The sequence below is a fragment of the Antennarius striatus genome, chromosome 7, assembly GCF_040054535.1.
Source record: "Antennarius striatus isolate MH-2024 chromosome 7, ASM4005453v1, whole genome shotgun sequence".
In the NCBI taxonomy this organism is placed as follows: domain Eukaryota; kingdom Metazoa; phylum Chordata; class Actinopteri; order Lophiiformes; family Antennariidae; genus Antennarius; species Antennarius striatus.
This window is the reverse complement of record NC_090782.1, coordinates 6,260,646-6,275,169: the sequence shown is the minus strand read 5'-3', so window position 1 is coordinate 6,275,169 and position 14,524 is coordinate 6,260,646. Positions and strand designations below refer to the sequence as shown.

At 40.1% G+C, this 14,524-nt stretch overlaps 1 protein-coding gene across 3 annotated transcripts; it reads left to right on the top strand.

The window, feature by feature from the left end:
* Window positions 1-100: 100 nt before the first annotated feature.
* rnf11b (ring finger protein 11b) lies at window positions 101-14,325 on the top strand. 3 transcript variants are annotated; one of them, XM_068318713.1, is made up of 4 exons: window positions 6,751-6,771; window positions 6,862-6,945; window positions 9,859-10,028; window positions 10,595-14,325. In XM_068318713.1, the coding sequence occupies exons 1-4, from the start codon at window positions 6,766-6,768 to the stop codon at window positions 10,764-10,766; spliced, it is 432 nt and encodes a 143-aa protein (XP_068174814.1). In that variant the 5' UTR covers window positions 6,751-6,765; the 3' UTR covers window positions 10,767-14,325. The 3 variants fall into 3 exon arrangements, with proteins under 3 accessions (XP_068174813.1, XP_068174812.1, XP_068174814.1); XM_068318712.1 differs by lacking the exons at window positions 6,751-6,771; window positions 6,862-6,945 and adding an exon at window positions 101-638; XM_068318711.1 differs by having other exon boundaries at window positions 6,139-6,945.
* The last annotated feature ends 199 nt before the right edge of the window (window positions 14,326-14,524 follow it).

Sequence of the window (14,524 nt, the reverse complement as noted above, 5' to 3'; positions counted from 1 at the left end):
GAATCTGAAGTGCGTCTTGGATGTAGTCGAACGCTCATTGGTCCGTTCTGTGACGGGGCGTGGCTTTACGGCTCTTCGTCACCATCTTTTGTCGTAATTCGGCAGCTGCGAGCTGGAAAGTCCCTAACAACCAGCAAGGTTTCAGACAGTGATACAGCAGTTAGGATTGTATTTTTAAATTAAGGCTTTTAGAATTCTATTGGCGTCGCCGGTTTTTGCGGATATTGATTTATGTGAGGTTGTTTCATTTATTATTCTCTTGGACTATCGAGTATAAGCTCTCCTCCGACTGTTAGCAGCTAGCTCTTTGTGTGGCTAGGTGCTAGCCGAGCGATGTTTTTTGTTGTTGAACTGAGCAGCCCTCTCCTAGCCGGGGAGATGAGACCCACCAGCTGTGTGTGAAACACCGCGCTCTGCTCGCCTCGTTATCCGTGGAAGTGTCCCGTGAAACTAAAGCCTTAACGTCCGTGAGGTGAGTGAAAAAGAAGGGAAGAGTTTGACCGAAGAGGGAGGAGATGGGAAACTGTCTGAAATCTCCGACCTCGGACGATATTTCTTTGCTTCACGAGTCTCAGTCGGACCGGGCCAGCTACGGAGACGGCGCTGACCCCGACCAGGAGCCACCGCCCCCCTATCAGGTAACTTTGACTCGGTTTGGACCCAGACACGACCGGTTAGCCCTTTCATGTCTCATCGTTAAGCAAAGTTAACGAAGTTTTGAATAAGATCGTGTGATGTTCGGTCCGGTTCGGTGACGTTAGATAAAACTACAAAAAAAAATCAGACAGTCTGTATGAAAGGGCTAAATCAGCTGTTTACCCCAGGAGCCCACCCCGTTGACCCCGTCCCGACGTGGCTCCCCGACACTAATCCGCTTTGTTCTATCCGAGCGTCTCCTGTGACCGACTCGCTTTCATTTGAAATCACATTATGATTTATCCTCCGCTGAAATGACAGCAGGAGGACGGTGTCGTCCCCTGCTGTGGTCTTCCTGTCATGTCGGCCCTGTTTGCCCACGTTAAGTGGGGTAACTCAGCAGCTGCTCTGCCCTGTAACTCACATCAACACGATACACGTAATTAAGTGGACTTGAAGTAAACCTCGGTTCTACATTATAGGGTGATTGTTACTTCTCTCAGCTGCTTCTTTCTCGCATCTCCTCCAGGGCAGTAACTTTGTTTGTCTGCTCGTCTTATTTCCATAATTAAATCATCCACAAACAGATCAGATCATGCTGTAGCTGGTTTTTCGTGGTGTACCCTTCTTTTGTGTGTTCTTCTGCCACTGCTTTGTATTAGGTAAGGACTTGGCAGAATGTTTGCCTCTTACTGGGTTAAGCTGAGTCTTATCTGTAGATTCAAGGTAAGTGTTTTGAAAGCACTGCAGGTGATATCCCAGGTCTGTTTAGCGGACAACAGTATATTTATAGTGTTGTCAGGCCTGTTCTGTCTTAAATCTGTTTACAATAAAGGAACACTTACTTTACTCTCTGTTAATTTGTTAATATCTACAACATGAAAATGAAAATTCAACGCTGATAATAGTAATCGTCAACTTTATTGTCAAATGTACCATATATGCACAACATACAGCACAGATGAAATTACAGTCCTTACAGGCAGTAAAAAAAAATCACAAAAGAACCGCTCTCTTCACAAGATGCTGAATTTGAGGATATGGAAACTAAATTAGCTAATTTCTGAAATGAAGTAAATACTGATTATTGAATTCCCTGTCTAATGATCAAATTTACTATTAAATATCCAATGTATGACCCAGAAATCTTCCATTCATCGTGATCACTGTCCATACATAATGAAGTATAGGTTGGTGGGAAGGTCTTTTTGGCTGCATGGGCAGAATTCAGTGAGTTCATTGTTACATCCTGCCAATCGGTGATGTAATTGTCAGTGTTTGTGTGTTCGTCTGTCCACCAAATATCTTCACAACCGTTGCAGATAGAAAGATGAAAGAAAAAGCACATTATTTGGGCGACAAAGGGGATGAAAATGAGATGATGACCTTGACCTTGAGAAAACTAGCTCAAGGTCAAATTACAACTTTTGCACTTTTTTCTCCCACATATCTAAGGAACCGGATTAGATAAAAAGATGAAACAAAAGGTTTTATATTCAGAAAGGCAAGGGGATGAAAATTAGATCACAACCTTGACCTTGAAAAACAAGGTCAAGGTCAAAATTTCACTTTTATACCTTTTAAATGCCCAGAACAATATTGTAGGTTGTCCTGAGTCTGTCTGCTTCATTATACCTCTAGCAGTGGTCAACTTACAAATGTGAAATGAAAAGCCAAATACTCGATAGTACAATATAGAATTCATTGCTGCGACCAATATGAAGTAAGTCAGGGTAAAATTTTGAATTCAGGGGTGTCGCAGGATGTTGCAGTCTCTGACTGCCTTGTTTTAATATTTATGTCATTATTCAGTGCATTTCTTTGAAATAATAAAACTGATCATAAATAATGAAAACTATATGATACTATATGAAATGTATAACAGATATATAACACGTTTTTGTATTGGGGTACTAATTCATCACCTGTGTACTGATAATATGAACATACATTACGTGTATGGTTTGAATGAAGCTTTGAGAGGCTGCTCTTATTCCTGACAATTAAATCCATCAAAAAGAAATGGCAAATGGGAGAAGTGCTCTGTTAATTCACAGCAGCGGCCAAAAATCATAGTCAAATTTCCAAATTATTAAGTTAAATGTCTCCTATTACTTGGCTTGAATAAATGATTTTAGTTTTTATTTTATTGCTCAGCTAGGCATCATATTGTTCCCTATGGCCTACCTGTTGAAAACCTATAGGTTGAGTTATCAGACAGTTGTCAGTTCTGGCCAGTTTGTGCCTCTGATGTATTAGCATATGTCATGGACACAAAGGAAACAATTTAGTTCTTGAAGAGCTAATTAACCAGAAATATTTGAAAAGATGTGGGTTGTTTAATAGCAAGTCTGCTATTACAAAAAGGAGTTTCAAAATCCTGAAAGGCTCCAAACATCTGAATGAAAAAAATATTCTGTCATGTGCTTGCTAAATCTGTCACTTAAACACCATTTTATGCTAATACATAAGAGCCAAGGAATGGGACTGTGTTGGTTCACGCAAACTAACCTGTCCTTGTTGATGCAGTTACAAGGTCTTATTCATAATCTGTCATCTGTTATCAGTGAAATGTGAGTCACTGCAGGCCTTCACCAGAGTCCTTATTTGGGCTTCTACAAGTATGTCACGTCTGGCATACAACAATGTAATTGGGCCAAATTTTCCTGCTCTGGTATTTAAGTGGATTGATGGTGTAGGGGTGAAACGACTACTTCCTAAGTTCTTTGGAAGAGCTCTTACTCAGCTTTCTCTGTTGTGTTTGTGCAAACAAAGTTTCACCAGAGAGTTAATGTACTAGTTGAAACCTACTTTATAGAACTTATTCAGACACTCCCTGTCTCCTTGGTGACCACAGAAGCCAGAACCCTCATCTAAATCCTGGCTGAGAACATGGCACACACTCTTTGTATGCATGGACTTCATCTTAACACATTTTGTAAAGCGTGTGTTTGGTAAAAGCCTCAACACTCACATATACTTGATTTGAAGCAGAATTGGTCACTGTCTTAAAAGTACAGACACACATACCATATTGCTATGTCATTTTATGTAGGCTCAGTACATACTAAAGGCAGGTAAGATATTACGTAGTTCTAGTCTTGTTTGTAAAAAAAAATGAATGAAAGACAACATTTAATTAAATCTTCCATCCCTGGTCATTTAGGAAGATATGCAGCCCATGTGTCATTTTAACAGGATGTGTAGAACAACACAACCCTGATATTTTTAAAATGTGTTGCTTACGGTCAGACCATGTTTCCTGCGACTCACAGTCAGATGTGAATCAGAGAAGGGTGAATTCCAGTCTGCTTAGTACCTGGTCAGAGGCTGTCTGAAAAAAATAAAAGCAGTGCGTAGGCCTGCTTGAGTCTTTGGTGGACACTATTCTCATAGATGTATTAAGATTACAGTCTTCATTCTTCAGTCAAACCTTCTTTTTTTTTTTTTTTTTAACTGATATTTGTTTTGGCAGTTCCAGAAGTTTTGAAAGTCCATTTGTTTTTTCAGACATACGTGGTCTGCATAGACATGTAATGACTTGAATAGTGGTTAACCACTATGGCTGGTTGACAGTCTAATACCTGTTAAAAAAAATTTCAGGCCGAGCGAGTGTGTGTGAGGTGTTGGTTTTGTATCAGGGAAGTGCACTTCTGTTGGTCCTTTTTAAGGGCAAGTTCCTCCAAAGAAGAAAAAACAGCAGTGAAATCTGTGACAGAGAGCATCCACTCATTTGGACACGTTGTCGATCACCCTGCTGCTTCAGAAAGTCATCAATTTAAGACAAGGGTTTCATCAGTTAGACACTCCTTAAAACATGCCGTTCTGCAGTCATGATAATACAGATCCTTGCTCATCGCGGTCGAGCAAGTTAGCATGTGTGTGGGTGGAGTGGCTTCGTGAAGGAAGGTCCTCACATATGATGAAAGTTTAATGTGTGTATGTTTTCCATCAATGCGTTTTGTGTGGTGATTTGGAAAGCAGCTGGCGAGACTAGCTGATTCATGTCTGTGGGATTAGATGACAGAGATAAGGCCGTTGTGTCAGCCGTCACATTACAAGTCTCTGTTCAATCCAGTTTTTTGCTCACGTCTGATCTTGTTATCTGTACGGTTCACAGTAAAAATTTTAGATGACCTGTATCTCATTTATGAACCCATCTTACCTTAAAACACAGGTATGCACAAATTGGTAATTTTTTTCCACGAGTCATCATATTTGAAACAATGCCTTGCATTCATGCTGAAACAAAAGGTGGTAGTACTAGCGAGGAGGACTTTTTGATCTGGTTGGATGAACATTGTGGCAGTTGTTCAACCAGCAGGTGGTGAACAGCTGAGATGCCTCATCTCTGGTAGTATTTCATCATCATCCTACCATACGTAAAAAGCCACATTAATTCCTGATCTGATAATTTATATTTATATTGAAATTGCGATTAATATTGCTTGGCCATGACTCAGATATGTATCTGATCCAGATCCACTTCTGAAAGTGACTCAAACCTGATCTAACACAGTCAGATTTTAACTTGAGTAATTTCAGTCTGGCAATGTGAACACAGTCTGAGTGTTCCCTGTGTCTGTTAGCCTGCCACTGTCTCCTCTGTTGGCCTCAGAGATGGAGCTTTGACGGGAGTTTTTATTGATCACTATAAGTTTGGCACAAATCCCATCTGCTGCCGTCAGCTAGCTTTGTGGTGAAACCACATTGGTTGGAACACTTTGCAGACCTTTGCAACGATTAACTGCTTGTGCGTGTTGTCATGTAGCTGAGCTGTCTTCAGCGACATATGATTTTGCTTGGTTCGTCTCACTGTTGTGTTAACACTGTAAAAAGAATATAATACATGTTAGAAATTACTGTAAGGCAGCCGTATTGCTGTTGGGATGACCGAACTTGCATTCAGGCGTGTGACTTGGCCTCAGCTTGAAGAGTTTGAAGAAGAAATGGAGAGACAATGTTGATTTGACGGTTTATTATCAGCTGTCAGACTTTAATTAATGTATACATGAGGCATCAAACTGAACAGGAAGCACTGTGTGCATCTGAAGTAAGTCGAATGACACACTCACCACACAAAGTCCTGACACCACATAGCCTGATGAGCTGCTATATAACTGTATAACAAACCACTAACTTGTCTGTTGTTAGTCTGCATGAAGTATGCATGTAACTTACTGGGCTTTGTATGATTGGTCAGATACCGGCTTTTTCCTTCACTGGAGTATAATTATCACCCCAGCCTTTGAAAACTCACTATTGGTCCAACTGCATGGGATTCTTCAGGGGATTGACTCACTTAAATCAAATTTGCCATTGGTTTTTGGCCGTGTAGGGCATCCGCTTGTGAGAGATTGTCTTATATATTAATATAAACATTTTTGGAGTGGTACTGACAAACAGGCCTTTGGGCTGCAGGTCACTGACATGCTTGGTTTGGTCGTTGATGTTTACGAGTACTCCCCATGACCACCAGGACTCAAAGAGTTTCTTACTCTGCCATCGTGCTTCTGAAAGACAGTTGCTTGCCCCCGGCTTGCATGATGAATTATTAATTATTTACTCGTTAATAATTACATTACAGTGCAATCATGATGAAAGCCCATGGCTGTCATAAGAACACACTTAAATATTAATGGCTGATGCTGCTCCATCATGACTAAATTGTCTCTGTTGTTAAGTCATATTCATAGACAACTTTATTGTCAAATGTAACATATATGCTCATTCAGCACAGATGAAATTACAGTCCTCTCAAAACCACAGGCAGTTAAAAAGACGAAAGAACTGCGCTAGCGGGAGAGAGAAGAGCCGCTGTGTGTGCACGTGCCGCCATCCTATCCCAGAAAGGTTTGTCGCGGTGAAACCCAACAGAACCCTCTAAAGCAAGCATCAGCGACAGTGACGTGAAAACATAATAAAATGAAGTGTATTGTTACTTCATTTTGTGTCACCCAAATCCAAATTTCCTCTTCTCACCGTTAGCTCAATAAAGTTTTGCAGTACAAACGTCCTGTTGTCACATCAACCAACACATCCTGTCGGTGTCATACCATCCTTCTCTCTTTGCTCCCTTGTGCTGATGTGCTTGATCAGCTACTGCCTGCTTTCCTGTATTACGTGCAGATGAATGTAGGTCTGGTTCACAGATTCGGTTACGCTTCGGTCTCTGTGTTGAGAGCTAAGCTTTCAGAGCCTGTTTCTGGTTTTTCTTTCCCTGAGGTGACTCTTACTGAACAGCTGCGTCTTGCATGGACTGGAGTCATTTCTTGCACTGGATGTGATGAAGATGTGGAACATTTGCTGGTAAATTCAAACATAAAAGAAGAAAGATCCCACTGACATTACGGGTACATTTTTTAGATTTTTTATCTGTCTACGATGTCCTTTAAAACATACAGTATGTCCAAAAATCAGAACGTGAATTCTGCCCAGTCATCATTCTGCCCTCCCTCACATTCTCATTAGCCCTTAAATGCTCAGGCTGCTCTGGCCTGTCAGCATCATGTGACCTTGGTCAGGAGCTGTGGTTTGAAATTATGTCTGCTCAGGACTCATATTGGGAATAAAGCAGTTTTTACTGTCCTTTTTGGAAAAAAATCTCTAGAAAGAACAGCATGAAAACTATGTGAGCACATTTACCCTAATTGTTCTTTATAATGTCATTCTTGTGGTTTTGTTCAGTGTAAGAAGCTAAAGCAGCAGATAGAAAAGTCTTGTTGGGTACCTGGCTACCAGTCAAGTAAAGGAGATATAATAAAACTGTAAGACAATTTAAATTTGTTAAAATATTTAGAAATCCGTTGCTGTTGTGTCATTTTCTAGTCCATTGGCTGTCTGGATCAGTTGTTTGATGTGATAACAAGAATATCAATAGCAAAACCTGTCACACACAAGAAGCTAAACTACTCTGCAGCCCCCACCATTGGTGGATCTCATTGATTCCATCGTATCTGACCCCGTTCATTCAAAGGTTGTCATCTTGCCATTACCAGTCTGGGACTGGGACTGCCTATTGACGATGAAAACCAATGTCGCCCCCACCCCCACCCCCATCCCCACCCCCACCATCCTTACCTTTCCCTCCACCTCACTGTCCATTGTGAGTGCTGTCTGTCTGGTCAGCCAGAAGCCACACATTGAACTGTTGTCACAGCCAGGCTGACATGTCACATCAGGGAAAGGCGTAAGACAACAATTAAATTGCTGACCACTGCACAGTTCACCCCTCCCAGAGTACAGCAGCTGCCCCTCCTCTGAGGCTCTGCCTCCAGCTTTTATTACCAGGATGCTGTAGAGCCAAAGGAGTGGCTGTCAGAGGTCCTCAGCTGCTAAAATCATGCTGACTCATGGCTTGAAATGTTCTGCTTCCTTGAGGTTAGGCCTACCTACTACAGAGCACAGATGTCGCTCCCTGATAGGTTTTTCTATGGTAACCTTTTGGCTTAGAAATACAGATTTAATTAAGAGTTCAAATGAAACGATCATTAATTTAATGGTACCCAAAGTGCTTGCTTAAAGCTAAATAATGTTTCGATGTACTCCAGTGTTTTTTTCTAATTTCATCACACATTTGGTGTCAGTCACAACCAAAGGCAACAACCAGCAAGAGGGATGTTTTTTTTTTAATAAGTCATTTCATCAAGTATTTGATCCTCTAAAGAGAAGAACTGCTCTGTCACTGTTGGTTGTGAAGTTAGTTTTCTCACATTGACTCAAACTGATTAATAATTTTACTTTCGAATAGATTAAAGACATAAAATGACACATGTATTTCCTTCACAGAAGTGATGAAGACATGTTCAGGGAACATGACCCAAATGAAAGAGGGAATCTCAAAGTGGCCTGAGTTCTGTTCTGACTGCCCCTCCTGACACCAAGATTCAGTGCAGTATTTACTTTATCAGCTACTCTGTGCTGGCAGATTAAGAAGGCTGGCTAATAACCTTTTTGGGGGGGGGGTGGGGGAGTTAAGATGGGTTTCTCTCTGGCTTCATTATCTAAAAGGTGGAGAAATGATCATTAATTAAAATGTGTGCAAAGGGAGAGCTACAGGAGGAGGTCTTACTCACACTAGAAGAGACGGTTGGTGTATGTAGTGTAAAGGAAGGCATCAGGGTAGTGGGAGGACGTATGAAAAGGAAGGCTCACAGTCATAGACCAGAGTGAGAGATTTGAGTGGATGGAAACTTGTTTCAGAGAAAAGAGACGTACAGAAGACAGAAACTCAAATTGTGTGTTCCTGTTCTTCCTTGTGTTTAGTGTATTAACTGTTTGCTGTCGTGAACTTTTAACTTTTAAGTTAATCTACTTTATCACAGACAATGGTGGAACCGAGAATCACGAGATGGACAAATAAAACCGCATCTCAGAAAGCTTACAGGCACTGCTTCAATTGCTCTGCTGTTCGTATGATGTGTATTTTTACGGGTTTTATAATATCTCACTGGGTTAACACTTATTTTAGACTTACAACTAATGATTCACAATTACAGTACTAATCTGTAGATTATGTTTTAAATGGCTGGGTTTTTTTAATGAAGTGCAATAAAATAATTCCAAGAGCCGAAAATGAAATTTTCAGAAGAATATTGTAAAATCGTTTGGGGGTAATTTCTAACTAAATATAGCTTCACAGCCTAGTTTGCGAGTGTGGTAATATTGTGATTCTTTATGTTCATTTGAGTCATCATGGTCTGTTGTGGGGGTCCTGTCACACACTTTGATGTGATTATACTTTTACTAGACGTTTAATTTGGACTAATGTTGTTTTGTGCTTTAGCACGGAAACATTAATGACAGATACAAGAAAACCTTCACATCATTTAATATACTTTTAAAAGTTTTGGAACAAGGCATGGGGAAATACTCCCACCTACTGCCAGCGATCAGAACCAGGCGTCATGGCCACAAGTACTGTTTCTGAGGAATGATTGAATAGTTAGTGAGATGACCACACATAACAACAAAGCCTTTATCAGATTAACAGTTCAAAGGATGTGTGAAACAGAAATTTCATGTCATGCTGCATTATTTGAGAGTTCTATTGAAATACAGTGTTTCCTACCACAAAGCAGACCTCACAGTAATTCATAACTGTCAGCACTTCTCTGAAACTGGGTGGTTTTTTTAAAAAAAAAAGAAGATAATTTTATTTTACAGACTAGCATCACAAGATGGTGATGGGTACTTTGAAGTGCTGTGTTATCTTCCCCATAGGAGCAGATCCATGTGCCTATCTACCACCCAACACCCAGCCAAGCCCGGCTGGCCACCCAGCTGACCGAAGAGGAGCAGATCCGCATTGCTCAGCGAATTGGACTCATCCAGCACCTTCCTAAGGGCGTCTACGACCCGGGACGAGACGGCTCTGAGAAGAAGATCAGAGAGTGAGTCAAAACTGTGGCTATCATCACAAGAGTTGTGTGGTGTGGTGCCATTTTCTGTCATCATTTTTACTGAACAAAAAAATTGTGGCCACTGTTGTAGCTATGCATTTGCTGCAGTGTACTCTATATTTGCTAAGTGCTGTCTACACAATAACCTACTGAACTAGTGTAATGTGTGTAATTTAATAATGATTCTGTCTGACCAGTAAGTGTTTTCACATCACTTTTTAGTAACTGCTCAGTTTTTTGGGCCTTTAATAAATGAGATTTCAAAATAAGTAGGACACCAGTACTCTGACCCAGCGGAAACTTTTAACAGATGTGAAGAACATCAGAATGATATTGTGATGTGACACAATAAAGAAACAACAGCCCTGGCTCAAACAGGCTGTGTTATAAGGTTTTCTGAAACACTCTGTTAGATCATCTGACACTACTCCAACAGAAATATAACTTCACGCAGTTTAAACTAATTACTCAAAGCTAACTTAAACAGAATTTTTTTTAATATTTATTGCTGTCCATCTCACCCTCCCAACAAACAGTATCTGTGTTCACCTTCACAGGTGCGTCATCTGTATGATGGACTTTGTGTATGGAGACCCCATTCGGTTCCTGCCCTGCATGCACATCTACCACTTGGACTGTATAGACGACTGGCTAATGAGATCCTTCACCTGTCCCTCCTGCATGGAGCCAGTGGACGCCGCGCTGCTGTCCTCCTACGAGACCAACTGACACTCGCATACACACACGCCTAAAGACAACTGTGAACCAGACAGAACCCAAACATATGTAATATGCACACAAATGGACATACACACAACTTCCTTCTTGGTAACATGTATCCTGGATTAGTAAAAGGTGATATAAAGCATCAACAATTTAGGATGAACTTTGTGTGTGTTTGTGTTTGTGCACGTGTGTTTGTTACACAAGTTTCTCAGCTGGCCTGCTGGACAGGATTGTACAGAGTGGTTGTTAAAGGATGAGCGACATGGAGAAGGAACATACATGCAAATAAGAAGATGAGAAGTCTTGAGGAATGGATGACCGTTGGTGTGCTTAAGAAATCTATTAAGTTCTGCTTTTATACAGGCAAATACACTTCCTTAATTTAATTGCTACCATTTACGTGAACTGACAATGCAGGAGGATGGACGTCAGACCACTGTCATCAGGATGCAGGCTGTTTGTTGGACTGTTGAAACCTAATTACATTGTCCTGCTGCACAACACAGAAGAGGAGAATGTCCTTCAGAAAGTCAGCCAGATACTTGATTGTGTCGCTGCACAGATTGATACTGCTGAGTCATATCTGCTGCAAATCTTGCCACACACGAAGATACGGGATTTGGAGACGGCTGGACTTGATACTACGGACGTTTTGCAGACACACATGGGGCCTCCACTTGGGCTTTATCTTCTGTCTGTATAAATGTTTCAGGTTTTGGCCGGTGGGTTGATTGATTGTCATGTGACTTTGTGAAATCCTTTCTGTTTGTTTTATCAGACAACACAAGGGCTCAGTTGAGCTGCCAGTGTTAACCCATGATACAGATGGAGGAAATAGAGTACATGCTTTAATCTTTTATGTGAAGGATAGCTGAGAAACTGGCTGTCATGCTATCGATTCCTCCTGACAGATGTCAGACTATTGGCTAAAGCACAAGAAGACTAATTGACAAACAACTAATGCAAACCTGAGATATTTGCACTTACTAAGTAAATGTGACAAGAGTTGACCTTTTACATTTAACACATGTGTCAAGGCAAAGAAAGTGACGTTTGTTACATACATTCTCATCATCATTACAATTACTTGCAATGAAAGCGGCTCTCTAAAGATGTAAAGAGCATACACAAGGATGGGTCTATTTGTAGAATATCATGACACTCATTGTTTTGTGGTGAAAATCTCCAAATCTTAAGCCACTTCTTCTTCAGAACACAAATGAAGGAGGTGAATCTTATGTTTTTACTGGTAGAGTACCTAACAGGAGGTTTACTTGATTTGTGCAGAATCATGATCTTTATTCTCAGAAAAAAAAGAAGTTATGCCCATTTTTATGTGAATTGAGACCAGTCTATATAATCTCCTAAACACATTTTAAAATCATCCAAATCTCCCACTTAAATGTTAAAGCACACTTGATTACAGTTGTTCAGACATATATTCCTGCTCTACTATTTCTTGTAAGTGAGTGAGTATTACTATGAGTTAAGCAGGAAGTGTTTGTGTTTGATCTCCTGCACAGCAGGCATGATACAGATCAAAATGTTTGAAAAAATGTTACGTGTATGTGAGCGTACCTGCTAATGTGTGTCTGTATTCTGCTTAATGGCCTATGGGTGCTTGAGAAAGATTGTTTTTGGGTTGGGTGGGAGGTTTAATTTGTAGAAAACAAGGAAAGGATGATGTGCGGGCGGTTTAAAGTGTAAATACTGTGGCAGAACTGTCACTACATGTCATTTCATGAAGAATACAGGAGTGTCGAGAATACTGTCCACCTGAATAGTCGCAATCTCATAAATTGTTGGTGTATCGTGGTGTTTGGATTAGATTTGTCTCACATCCTGTTACTCTTCTTGGGCAGTCTGTGAGGTTTGTTCAACCAGTTCTTGTCCATTGATTTACACTCGCTGGTGAGCTGATGCAGATGACCGCTTTGGACACGCAGTCAGTCTGGGCCTACTTGGGTAGGATGGGACAGGTAGTCACAGGGAATAAGCATTTGGAAAGCATTGAAACACATTGAAATTCAAAAATTCAACTAGTGTTATCAGAGGATATAACAAAACTTTATTTCTGTTGTAACATTTTTCAAAATTTTCAGTGTCATGTAGAAAATCAAGTTACCAAAAATAGTCACTTGCCTGATAAAGGATGAAACATGGTTAACTGTTAACCGTGTTATCGTGTATGTGTTTTGGTATTTCCGAGGTTCCTCAGAAGAGCCATGTAAAAAAAAAAAAGAATCTGCATTCGTATCTCGTTTAATGTGAGTAGATCTCTACCAAACTGGGTACTTTGACCAGTTTGTCCTCATGTGGGGGGGGCTCAATAATGTTTCGGCTTTTCCTGAATAGATTTCCTGTAATGTGCTAACAGTTCTGAGCTAGAAAATGTCCTCGCATCTCAAGACAATGACTCATGGGTGTCAGCGTGATGGTCTGACATTCAGCAACAATGAAACAGCTGCACAAACCACCTTGTATAATCTCATGCCAGATGAAGCTTGAGCAGTGTCTATGAATCATGGCAGAGAATTACATGTTTAAAATGTTCAAACTCACAGGAGTGAAAAGTGACTGCTCCACTGAGGTCGAGTTTCTGCTTTAAGTTAATATTGGTTCAAATGTGAATGGGGTATGTGTGTTTTATGTTTATGTATGGATGCTTGTTTGACCTTTTCCTTGTTTGTCAGCATAAATATGCATATGCTATGTACTAAAGACAAATAATAAACAGGCGTCGCAACTGAGCTTAACAATCAGTGGGTGTGATTTAATTCCTGTGTGTGTACCAGAATGTAGTTGATAATTTCATTCTACAAATAGTCATGTCTCACAACTGAGAGAATTTCTTCACTCAATGAATACCAAACCAATATGAAACAAGGCAGTCAGAGACTGCAACTTCTCCTGATTTACTTTCAGGGTTGGTCAGAGTACACTGAAAGTAGTACCTGGCTAGGGCACAGCTTTGACCTTTCAGGGTAGGCTAACGGACGAACGCTGACTATTGCAATACATCACCAATTTTAAGCGGGATGTACACAGTGTCTCTGACAACATGGAGGAAATTCACACAATAGTTGAAGTCTAAACAGTACATCCCCGACTGATATACAGTATAAAGGCTATCAGGTTGTTATTATCATTCACGTATGATGCAGGACACCATCATTAGCCAGACTATCAACATGATTACATTAACTAATGTAGTGTTACTTCAATCAGAATCTTGTTATTGACAGTGAGCCTGATCTGGAGTTTCAACAGTAGTCTGTTGACATGGTCTAATTTCTGGCTTCCACAACAATATACGTGTTATTATTTGGAGGATGGTAAATATGCATTACGGTACTTACACGCTACTTTTTATATACACACAATGAAGAAAGAAGACTATATTTGTAGTGTTGTTTTTAAGTTGCTGTTCACTCTGGATCCAGTGGAATCTTCTCTCTTAGCTTCACTTTGTGAATCTTGACCATTTCCTGAGGATGTGTCTTCACCAAACCGAACTTTGTGTTTGTTTGTGTTATTGTCAGTGCCTTCATGGAAATAAATAAAGCATTGTTCATCCTCAAACACAATTTTGAAGAACATTATTGTCATAAAAATACAGATGTAAAATAATTAATTACTGAATAATTTTAGTGAATGTTCTTAATGCTACCTGTACTACTAGATCTAATAATATATATCAATACAAATCAATTATTTTTGTCATAAGTATAATTAAGTCTATTTCAAAAACACTAATATTA